Here is a 12,400-nt window from a genome sequence, read left to right as displayed (position 1 = left end):
GTAGGCTCTCCTCTTTACAAGAGCTGGTGTAATTTCCATGGACTTTTTTTTTCCATTGATGACAATGCGAGTTCAGGCACCAGGTGCGTGTGTAAGACCCCATGTAGCCATATATTGGTACATGAACGTAGATTTCCTGCTCTGGAGATGAATCCCATCTCTTTGTGTTGCCCACAGTGTCAATAGGGCAACAGTTCAGAACAACAGAATTTCTTTAAATTGTCACTTGAATCATAAATGGTAGAATGGTTTGGGTTGGAAGGGACCTCAAAGCTCAGCTAGTTCCAACCCACCCTGCCATGGGCAGGGACTCCCTCCCTTAGACTAGATTCCCCAAAGCCCCATCCAACCTGGCCTTGAACACTGCCAGTGAGGGGGCAGCCACAGCTTCTCTGGGCAACCTGTGCCAGTGCCTTACCACCCTCACAGGGAAGAATTTCTTCCTTATATTTGAATCTAAATGTACCCCCTTTCAGTTTACAGCCATTAGTTATCACTCCATGCCTTTGTAAACACTTCCTCTCCAGATCTCTCGTAGGTCCTTCAGGTACTGGAAGGCTACTATAAGTTTTCCCTGGAGCCTTCTCTTTTCAGGCTGAACAAGGCCAACTCTATCAGCCTGCCTCCTCTGAACTCACTCCACCAGTTCCATGTCCTTTGTATGTTGGGTTTCCCAGAGATGGATGCAGTATTCCAGGTGGGGTCTCAAAAAAAATGGAGTAGAGGGGTAGTGTTGGAAACACCTGTGTGCATTTAGAGGCAGTCAGTGTTAGCTGAGGTATCTAATAATTAAAACACACCTGCTTTCTTTGATTGTATGGATACCGTGATAGAGCTGAATCATCTTCTTTTACTTTTTCAAAATGTCTTTATACCCCCGTTAATTCGATTTGGAGCCAAACTTCCAACAAAGAACTTCAGCATATTTGTTGCTATTGCTTTGCTGACTACAGATGGCAATGCTCATTTTCTTCATTTTGAAATGCTAGGCACTTTCCAGTGTTACAGCTTTATTTTAAAGAATATTATCGGTTTTGCCCATGCCCCACTGAACAGCAGAAGGAACTGTAGAGTGCTAGTATTGTTCTTCATAGGGTGTTTGTTCATCAAAGTGCTTTTTTTTAAAAACCTTTTCCTGTATTTGTGCACTATCAGTAGCTTGTGCTTAATGTTTCTCCTTTTGAAGTCAAGATGCTTGCAGGTTCTGCAGCTGATATTTTGCCAAGTCCTTGTCACTAAAGCTTAACAACTTCCAGCAATTAGAATTCCATTAACATCTTTATTAGTAGGTTTCTCTAGGTTAAATACACTTGGCATGTCAGAGAGGAAAAAAAGAACAAATTAACTCCCCCCACAACAACTGCAGTGTTTTACAGTAGCCTGACAAGCTCAGTTTTCCACATGAACTTACTTCAGCAACAATAAATTAAGCTTAAGCTAGTAAAACAAAGTTACAACAATACGAAAAGAGCAAGATGTAATGCCCTGAAATCTTTTCTGAAAAAGGAAGAGTAAACAAATCAAATTTACATTGAAAAAATATGCAAAGGATTAAGTTTAAATACAGCAACCAAGTTGAGGTTGAGGGCTAACTTAAGCCTATCTACAGATTTTGCATGTAATTTCTTACGCAAAGCAGCGGGCAAAACCTGACATGGTCTGCGCTTTAGTGATGTCCTACTTGCAACCAAAGTTTAGTAACAGTATTTGGGACATTAAATACTGGTACCTGATATGTAATACTGCAAGTCAACTAAATGTTCTAGCACTGTGTACGTATTTGGCATGGTAAGTATTTGCAGAACATCTCACAGATATAAATGTTACGGAAGTAAAAGTCTTCTGGGCTTTGTTTGTTTGTTGTTTGGGTGTTTTGTTTGGGATTTTTTCCTTTAAAAATGTTTTACCAGGCCAGAAATCAAGTCTGATAAAAAGAAAAAAATATTTAGAAGAAATAATAGAAAAGTAATCATCTGCACAATTGGCTGTTATGTACCTCTCAGATAGGGAGAAAACTGTTTGGGTTCTTCTCATCTGTTCAGTATTACCTTTTCGTGAATGATCACATGATCCAGAAATACCAGAGGCTGGATCAAGTCCCAGCCGAACTTTGTGCTTTAGTCTGAACAATGTCTTTGAGGCTTATGTCCTAAACTACTGGTTGTCATAAAAAACATTGTTCCATTTGCATTTTCTTTTACTGATGCCAACTTCTATGTGTATGTTTCTATGAATCTAGGAATGGTGTCTGTTCTGGATTTAATGCAAGGTGGTTTCCCTTCACGAGCTTCATTTCATGAGCTATATAATATGTACAAGAAATACTTGCCTGAAAAATTGGCTCGATTGGATCCTCGCCTTTTTTGCAAGGTGAGAAAGAAATTAATCTTACATCCAGGACAGAAAATGTATTTGGGGTATGTTTGTGTCTGTTTTGAACGTTTTATGGGCTTTTTTGAAGGAGGCAGAATATAATTTTACATGTTTTCTGTGTTTCAGGCACTATTTAAAGCCCTCGGACTGAATGAAAATGATTACAAATTTGGGTTAACCAAGGTGTTTTTTAGACCTGGCAAGGTAATGTTTCTCTTGGAGTTAATGAATGTGAATCTTAGAATAATTTTCATTGGAAGGGAATGTGACATAGTTCTAAACATTGCTAGAAGCATGGTCAGCTTAAATAAGGTTTCCCAGGGTTTATTGTAAATACTGTTAATCTTCTATGAAAAAAATATTTATAAGTACTGGCATGATTGGTTTCATAGTCTTGTTGCTTATGCTGCTGTATTGCAGTGTTTTATTCCCAAGTGTTCTACCAGTCACTTAAGACTTTTGCTGACTATTAAAAAGAGCAAGCAAAGGAAAAATATTTTCTAGTAAAATCTAATTAGAGCTGAAATCTCTGTGATTCTGAGTTTTACTGTGGCTGTGCAGAGAAAGGAGATGAGTAGTAAGCTGTTGTGATCAGAAATGAAAATTAGTGTAGTTCAGAAGAATGTTCATACTGTCATAATTACCGAAAAGCAGAACTACAGTACTTTCAGGAAAAGTTTCCTTTCCTTGGACTCTTATACCAAGGTTTAAAATTGAGTAGTGGTTTCAGAGCTTCAGAATGAGAGGTGTCCTGAAGTTGTGGAAGTCCAGAATTAAGTGTTCAGGATGTAGAGATAAATCAATTCTTAAAAACTTTGTCAATAAATACTGTTAGCAATCAATAAATGGATTATTCAAAATGTGAAGTGTTGCACACAAATTAAGCAAATAAACAAAAAGCCTCAGTAGTAGTTTCTGTTATCATTAATAAATGAAGTGATGCGGGCATACCTGCTCACTTGAATTAGTTTAAAGCCAATATGATGATGACCTACGGTTTACATTAAAAATACCTTTTTTTATCTCAGCATGCTATTGAATAATGTTTAGCACACTCTTTTCTCCTAATTTGTAAAACTCTTTTTTTTTATTTATTTAGTTTGCAGAATTTGATCAGATAATGAAGTCTGATCCAGATCACTTAGCAGAGCTAGTTAAACGAGTGAATCGCTGGCTTATCTGCAGTCGTTGGAAAAAAGTTCAGTGGTGTTCCCTCTCCGTGATTAAATGTATGTATTTCCTGTTTTAGTAAATCTAAATGTTTGCTGGAAATGTAGCAAAGCAAAGCAGCTATCACCTTGAAACATGGCTAAGGACAGGTATAGCAGATGGTTACATAATAAAGTTATGTTTTCAAGGTTGGAGAGTTTTTTTATGCTTTATGTTAGATACTTACACGGGGACTTACAACTACTGTTTTAAAAACAATAGCTCATCTCTCAGCTGGCAACATGGAGTCATTTAGTTCTGGGAAGTGGACAGAAGTTATCATCTTCAGACAGAATCTGTGTGTTTGAAAGCAGTGGCATGAATTACGGGGCAAATTATTCCAGCAGTTACCTTGGTCAGCAAATAAGTGCCTATCACTATTGATATGCAGCTTGCAAATGCTTGCTGTGTCTGGTTCACTGTGCGGAGTAGGAATGAGGTGGTGTGGAATAGAGATTGGTTCTATATTTCTGAGGTGAGGAAAGGTCTGATACAGGTTGTCAGGGATCTGTAATAACATGGAGGGTAGAAAGTATAAATTAATATGGGAAAGAAAAGCGTGAAGACCTCATGCTTTATGGCTGTGCGTTTGGACCAGCACAGTTGTGACATGCACAACTGTCACTGACTGAATGCTATTTGTTGCTGTTTTTCCTGGGGAAAACAGAATTTGTGAATTCTTATCACTAAAAAGTGGCTTTGACTAGAAATTTATGCTCTTGAGACTACTTTTCAGAAAGATAGGGCAGGAAGTCTGTCTCTGTATCCAAAAGTTAGAAACCCAGGGAAATAATCTGGGTTGATGTGTCATAGGTTTTTTTCATTTTTATGGGAAATTAAAGGTAATTTTGTCCCCAAAATAAAGCTGAAATAGAAACACAGGAAGTAGAGTGTATCTTTGTCATCACCTTAGTCCAGCAGTTCAATATCACCGTGTTCACAAACTTTGTGCTCAGCTGATGACTAAGGGCAGGATGGATCATTAAGTGTCTTTGCTTCCTCCTGTAAATGTAGAAAACCTGTGTTTATTGTTGCAAGTATGCGCTGCTCAGAGCTCGTGCTTGTTCCTGTGGTTTGACATTATTCTCTGTTTAACTTGCCTCTTCCCAATCATGTGAGTCCTTAGATGAAGACTGTGTTAGAGGGACAACAGCTGGTGGGTTTGTGTTGTGGTCTTTCATTTCAGTATTGCAGAGAAACGCTCAGCAGAGTTGCAGCCACATTATTCTGTCTAGCAGATGTTGGCTATTTGATTACCCTTCAGTGGAGGACTGAGACCTCCAGCTGAGCATTCTCTGCTCGCTAAGTCCAGTGACTTTTCACTGAGGTTACTGATGTCTGTGAGCTGGGGGGAGTGGTGTGCATGCACTTATTACTTCCTGTTTGTTTTGGATGGGAGCCCCTATGCCTGGCTGAGTACTGTGAATTCTGTTGTCTGCTCTGTCTTAATTGTTGTGGTACGGGTACAGACCGAGCTATGAAGTGTGTAGTCTGCATACAGGTTTGAGCCATCAAGTGTGTGAGCAGTGTAGGAGTTGGGATGAATTGTATAAACCGTTGAGACACAGTATCTTCTGTGTGTTTACAGTGAAAAATAAGATAAAATATCGAGCCAGTGCCTGCATTAAAATACAGAAGACGATTCGTATGTGGCTTTGCAAGAGAAAGCACAAACCACGGTAAGGGGATATGCCTTGGTTGAAGAAAATGGATTTTAATAATATTCTCTTGTGAATGTGAAGAAGAGATTTACTTAACTAAATATATCTGAAGTCGTAGAATAATGTGAAGTACAATTGAAAGAGACTTTGAGAGATGTGGTATTCGAAGGTGTTCCTACTTTCTCAAGGATGAATAGACTTAATGTGAACCTTTCATAAGGGATGTTTATTTAGTTCTTTGTTCACGAAATCTTTCAGGCTAGTTACTAGAAATCCTTGGTTAAGTCTTTCTAAATGAAATTTAAGCTCATTAATTTTTGTCCTTTACCCATTCACAACTTCCTTTATAGGCCTCTTTTCATTTTTATCTTAAAAGTAATTGTGTGTTCTATCTTGTCCCCTCTTCAATTTAGGTAGTTCCATTAGCTTTCCCCACTGCGTGGAGTGCTGGTGGAAAAAACACTTTGGCCAGTCAGCTCTGCTGACACCTTTAGATCGAACTCTGTTTTTTAATAGTGGGGTTCTTATAAAATGTTTTCTTTTACATCCTTTGATAGTTACGTTTCATTTTGTATCTTGGGATTTCTGACCATCTCCATATATTTTTAGCTGTTCTGCACTCACCTTTAAGATTCGATTTAGTTTCCTCTTTTTGTACGTTGTTTTCCTGAATCCCAGTTCAATGATTTCTTTATGGGAAGACTGTATCTGCAGAGTGTAGCTTGTATGTATGACCTTCAGTATTGGTTCTTTTAAAAGTTTTGTGTTTTCCTGACTTTTTTTCCCCCTTTTATAGTCTAATGAGTGGGTTTCATGCTGCGTGGTTTAATTTTATCTGACTCATTCCCATTATTGCTCTTTAAGTGGCCCAACTCAATCTTTATCCACACCAGTCTAAATCCACTAGTAGATACTAATGATTTGTTACTGACCCCCCCCAACAAACTACCCTATATTAATCTCAAAATAAAACTGCCTTTTTCCCATTTTGAGTCACCATCTGCTAATCAATTTTAATTATGTCTTGCAAAAGGCTCCATTGCTTATTTACTTGATGTGATAATATACGAATTTCAAAAAAGAGAGGATGAGTTTTATCAGAAGGCATAACTTGTCTCCTCCCTCCCTCCCTCTCTCTCTCTCTCTCTCTCTTTCTTTAATTTGAGTGATTAGCAGTGGTTTCAAAAATTACCTTGTAAAAACATCTCAAGATACATGTAAACTGTCTTACCTTCACAGCATTGATGGCCTGATCAAAGTGCGTACGCTGAAGAAGAGGCTTGATAAATTCAATGAAGTAGTAAATGCACTGAAGGAGGGGAAGGCTGAGACAAGCAAGCAAGTCAAGGAGCTGGAGTGTTCTATCGATGCTTCAATGACCAAAATTAAGGTGTGATAATAACCAGAGAAATAGTTTCTTATTACTGGAATCTTGTAAAAGAGGCCAATGTATTTTTCTTAACAGAGAGGACATTTTTAATATAGAGGTCTTGATTTACCCAATGCCTCTGAAAATTCTGCTTAAAGTTAATTTGTGAAGGTAACTGAAGCGAATCTTGAAATGGGGTGCGTGTGTCTGGACTTTGGTGTTACTATCCTGTGTTTCAGAATTGGCACTGGAGAGTATAAAGCAGAAGTGCATGTTGATATTGTGAGGCAAGTGATGTTAATGATTTGCCTGATGCGGTTATTATAGGAATAATGCATATTAGCAATGTTTAAAATCAATCAAGGCTGAAACATGCAAGCGTTTATCATAGAGTGAAGAGATTATATTCCAGTCATGACGTTTTTCAGACTTAGTGAAGTCAGCTTGCTGATAATGCTTTAGGGTGTAAAGTTGTCAGTTTCTTACCATGAAAGCACACAGAAAGTGAAAGCACTCTGGGATTTATCAGTGATAGAAAAAAAATCTGATGGGTTGAATTGTTATAGGTTTCTTGGTGTCATGTATTAAGATTTTTCTATTTAAAATCACGCTTGTAAAGGTGATAGAGTTAACCTGTCAACTTACAGTTCTCTTGTCTAATAACAATAAAATAGTTTATCATCACCATGCAGCCTCAGAAAAGGTCAGCAACACCACATACCACACTTCTCTTAGTATATGTCAATGTGAGTTATAAAATTAAATTGAATTGTAGCTGTCAGTGAGGTTTGAAAACATCTGTAGCAAAGGCTATTGTTTTAACTATTTTCAACCTGTTATTTGCTACTAATACCTTTTTAAAAAAAAGGTTAGTCACAGCACACATAGTAAGAGAGAAACTATTCTGTACTATGAGATAAAAGGCAGAGATGTAAATAACCACTACAGAAGCTAAGAACATGACATAAAATGCACACAGGAGGCACTTAGTTTTCACCTTAGCACAGGAGAATTAATTTCTGTGGCTTAGAACTGCAAGGTTTAAAAGACGAAGGCATGTTTTAAAGCAGAGTTGTGTTTAATTTCAACAATAAAAAGATATTTTTATGGTTTCATATGAGAGTAGTGAATCCCCAGGATTTTAGAAAGGAAGGGAGGAGGATGTGCTCAAGCTCTCCCACCCCGAAGTGTAATGTAATTTAATTACACTGCTCAGTGTTGTAATTTCACTTAATATTTTTTCAATATAAATTTTTAAAAAGTGAAGTAGAAATGTAAGAGAATATAATTTCCTCTTATTTTGCAGACCACTATAATGACTAGGGAACAGATACAGAAAGAATATGATGCTCTAGTTAGAAGCTCAGAGCAGCTTCTGAGTGCAATGCAAAAGAAGAAACAGCAAGAGGAGGAAGCAGAGAGGCTGCGGCGCATCCAGGAGGAAATGGAAAAAGAAAGAAAGAGACGTGAGGAGGAAGAACGACGACGAAAGAAGGAAGAAGAGGAGAGACGTCTGTGAGTCCTGAATAAGTTGCTGGTTATAAAATGAGAAGGAAATAAGAAGGCACTTTAATGAGTTAATTTGTTATACTCCTGTGTTTAAAGAGAGCAGCTTGGGTTGTACACCTCCAGTGTTCTGCAGTGTTAAAATGTTTCCTTTCCCGGTGATGTATAAAGTTAGGACAGTCAAAACAGAATATGGGGGAAGATATGATGCAGATGGAAGTACAGATGGACTTGGGAAGTTTTTAGACTTCAGATGTAGTGTCCTGTCCTTAGGACTGTACTCACTTCTGGATTACCGTTTGATTTTTATGGAAGATGCTCTTGTGTCTCTTGTTCACTTGCATTACAATAACACATTTTCATTTCCTCCCCTTCTTTTGCAATAGGAAGTCTGAGATTGAGGCAAAGAGAAAACAGGAAGAGGAAGAAAGAAAAAAGAGGGAAGAGGAAGAAAAGCGTATTCAGGTTAATGTTTTATCTGTGTGGGGTTTTTTTGGAATGGCTTTTATTGTGTTTTTTTGTATTTTGAGTTTGGTTTTCTTTTTGAAAGTATTTTTTATAACTTTGGTTCTTCACTGAGTCTTAACAGCTTTATTTTATAAATGTGTGTCTCAAGTCATTCAGCAACTTTGGTATAGTACTAAATGTAAGGTGAGAATCATGGATAGGGCATCCCAACACAAATCACCTCTTTCTAGTCCCCATGGAAACTCTGGTCTTGAGTAAAGGTGCATTTGTTTTCAAAGGGGTTTTAAAGTTATTTCAAACTTAAAAATACACAGCACTGGACAATCCTAGTTTAGCCTTTGAAGTTTTTGCAGATGTTCCATGTCAGGCAAGTTTGGCATTATTTTATTGAAAGTTACATCTGGACTCAGGCTGTGTCATGTACCAGCTCAACTGTAAACACTTTCAGAATGCTGGTAATAATGAGAGGATAAAGGACTGTCACCAGTAGCCCCTATGGCTGCATTCATGTAAAATAAGTACATGCAGTTCAAACCTTGCAACTGCACCTCTTCCTCTTGATTCCTGACACTGATCCCATCGTGAACTTTAATGCTGAGCTGTATTTGGTCCCTATATGCTTTGTTTCCTCTTAGAGATTGACTGGGAGAGCAGTCACAGGAAAAGCAGCTCTGTAGAGGCAGTTGTAGCAGACAGGGGGCTCTGGTCAGTGATGTTTGTGAACTCTTGGAAGCCCTGTCCATGATAAATCAGAAGCAGAATTTTTATCCTGTATCTTGTTATATGTGGAGTCAACCTGGCTCTGATTATCCTCGTTGTGTCTGCATACTCTTTTCTGTCACCTCACTCTTGTTCTTGATAAGCATGTCACTGGAACTAACAGGGGAATTATAGCTGAACTTTTGTGAAAAAATGAATCTTTTCTATGCGATTGAGTCTGTCACCTGTATTGGAATAATAAGCACTACCAGCTTATTCTTCCTATGTTTACCTTCTGTAAGCTGCTGTTTGGTTAGTCTTTAAATGATTGCTTGGAGACCATTGCAGATGTGCCCAATGTTTTGTGAGAAATTCATAGGATCAGTTTCTATTCAGGGACAGTTTAAATGGATTAAACCTTGTCCACTGAGGAAACAAGATGGCCTCTCACCAGAAAGTTTAAGAACTTGGTCTGCCAGCGCTATGAGCATCTCTAAAGATTGTCTATTTTTCTTTGTTTCTGAGTATAGATATCTGCAATGCAGAATGTAATTTCACGCTTTTACTTAGAAACACTGTTTGGTTACAAAGCAGTTACATAATCCAGTAGGGTGTGTCTTCCTTCTACAGACAGTTAATTACTCATTATCTCTCCTTCTGGTGGTTGTTAATTAACCAATTAATCTAAAGTGGGATTCATAGGGTAAAGTATTACTGTACTACTTTACTGGTGCAAATTCAAGATGATAAGTGGGAAGTAACTTTTGGGCACCAAGAAAGGCACTCTAAGACTTTGCATGCATGGCTTTCAGAAGTATGAATTAGATGGTCACATTTAATGTGTGTGCAAGACCCTTTGTTAAATAATGATGGTAAGCTGGAATTATGTTTTTTCTTGGCAGAAGCAGTTTATCTGGACTGCTTCTGCATTGATGAAAGTCAGGATTTTACCATTTGCTTCAATTCAAAGCCAGATCAGGTCCACAGAGTATTCCAGCAGTTGTCATGATGCATTTTCATAATGAACTATGGACCTATATGCAAATCAGTGCCTATTACAAAGTCCTGTAATGCCAAGTGCAGAAAAATCAAGGGAGTATTTTGTTAGTGCTGTGGAGGAGTGACCATATTGCAGCCTCATCTGAGTTTTAATGATTCTAAAAACCTTTGACATCTAATTGTCATAATAGCTAACAAAAAACTTCATGTGTTTTTTAAAGGAATAATTGATTGGCACTTCAATTCAAAAAGGTAATATAAGTGATGGACAATAATGATTTGATAAACTATATGAAAACAAAGGTGCCATCTGTAGCTATTTTTTCCTGGGTCAAACTAACACTGTTACTACTTCAGTTCTGTACATTTTGGATTCTTTGAAAGCTATAAATATACTTTTTGGAGTATTTTTTCTAAACATTTGCTTATGTAGCATGTTGGTTTTGGCTGGGTAAGGTTAAAGCTGTGTTTTTGTAAAACAGGCTGAAATTGAGGCTCAGCTAGCTAGAGAACGAGAAGAGGAAACCCAGCATCAGGCAGTGCTTGAACAGGAACGTCGTGATCGTGAACTTGCCATGAGAATTGCCCAGAGCGAGGCAGAACTTATCAGTGATGAGGCTCAGCTTGATGTAGGATTGCGCAGGTATGGGGTTAAGTTAAATTGCTCTCTCTTGCTCTCTCTCTCTTTTTTTTTTGGTTTTTAATTCTTTCTATTGCAATTCCTTTGAGAAGATCACACTTTTGTTGGTTGTATATATTTTGGTATTAATTAAATGGACCTTTTAAGTCGCTGTATTGGAATATTTTTCAAAATCACTTGTGAAGTGTGTTAGATTGCTTTTGCATGATGATGTTCCCTGTTTTTCATCTGGCTACATCAGTAATTTAGTAGGTGCTTATGAATAAGACTGCAGTTCTGTTTCTCTTTTTGAGTTCTGGCAAGGTTGGCAACCAATTTCAGTTAAGATTTTTATGACACATTGAAAGGGGTGAATGGAATTTCTTCAGTGGTAAGTAGTAATAAAAGATACCCTTTCTGGTACTTGATGGTTTCAGTGGTGTAGTGTGACTTTGTGTGTATTTGGGGCTTTTTTAACAAGAAACACTCTGAATGCAGAAATAGCAGTTATTTCCATATCCTGACGGGTAAGTTTTTTAAAGTGGAATTAATATATTTCATAGAATTGTAGAATGTGTTAGGTTGGGAATAACCTTTAAAGGTCTAGTTCAATCCCCCTGCAGTAAGCAGGGACATCTTTACTAGATCAGGTTGCTCAGAGCCCCACCAAGCCTGATCTTGAGTATCTCCAGGGATGGGGCCTCTGCCACCTCTCTGAGCAACCTGTTCCAGTGATCTGTTACCCTCGTATAGAAGGATTTTTTACCAATATCCAACTTAGATGTCCCCTTCTCTATATTCTGACATAGATGGGTTTGAAAATTAAATCTTGTTTTAAATGTTTTGTTTTTATTTGAACTTTTTCATGTTTCACAAGAAGTGCTTTTGGTGTACACACTACCTGCAGAGCAAGAGCTCTTCAGGTATAAAGAGTGATGCCTTAGAACTCTTCATGTGTAAAGAGTGATGCCTTAGAAGCAACTTGATGTTCCAGTAAAAATAGTACTTTCTGGTCAAATTGCATAAAGGGAGCTATGAACAGGATCATACCAGTGGTGCTATTCATTAGTGCTAGTTCTGTTGTTGGATGTGTAAAAGAATCCCAAATGTTTCCATGTAATTTCAAGTTCCCAGATGTGTTCTCCTTGCTACTCAAATTTTATCAACGTGTATAGGTTTTTTTAAAAATAAACGTAGGTCTATGTGAGATAGCAAGGTAATTCTTTTAATAATGTGCAATACTGATTTTTAGATACTTCCAATAGAATTACACTGATTTTTGCCTTCAGTTGTATAATAGCTTCCATATTGTCCCAGGTAAGACTTCAATGTGCTCAGTTGAGTGTCCAAGAGCTTCATAGACAGCATTCTGGAGATTTTTTGTTCTGTTGCTGTTTGGATTTTGGGACAGGACTCTGAAAGCAAACCCAAAGTTGGTCTAGTGTTGGGAAGCAGCAAACTTCTCTACATTGTGAAAGAAGGAAGGCATTAGGCAAT

General features: G+C 37.7%; 1 protein-coding gene across 6 annotated transcripts in view; it reads left to right on the top strand.

Moving 5' to 3' along the window:
• Positions 1-12,400, top strand: part of MYO6 (myosin VI) — a gene marked incomplete at its 5' end in the record, with an annotated part of 78,157 nt that overhangs the window by 51,932 nt on the left and 13,825 nt on the right. For all 6 annotated transcript variants that reach the window (XM_084261631.1, XM_084261630.1, XM_084261629.1 and 3 more), the window contains 8 exons: positions 2,240-2,370; positions 2,500-2,577; positions 3,473-3,602; positions 5,171-5,261; positions 6,483-6,633; positions 7,919-8,127; positions 8,505-8,583; positions 10,767-10,927. In XM_084261631.1, the coding sequence (XP_084117757.1) occupies positions 2,240-2,370; positions 2,500-2,577; positions 3,473-3,602; positions 5,171-5,261; positions 6,483-6,633; positions 7,919-8,127; positions 8,505-8,583; positions 10,767-10,927 (1,030 nt within the window). The remainder of the gene's footprint in view (positions 1-2,239; positions 2,371-2,499; positions 2,578-3,472; positions 3,603-5,170; positions 5,262-6,482; positions 6,634-7,918; positions 8,128-8,504; positions 8,584-10,766; positions 10,928-12,400) is intronic.

The sequence above is a fragment of the Gallinula chloropus genome (assembly GCF_964237585.1).
Source record: "Gallinula chloropus genome assembly, chromosome: 3".
Classification (NCBI taxonomy): domain Eukaryota; kingdom Metazoa; phylum Chordata; class Aves; order Gruiformes; family Rallidae; genus Gallinula; species Gallinula chloropus.
This window is presented reverse-complemented; position numbering and strand designations above follow the sequence as displayed.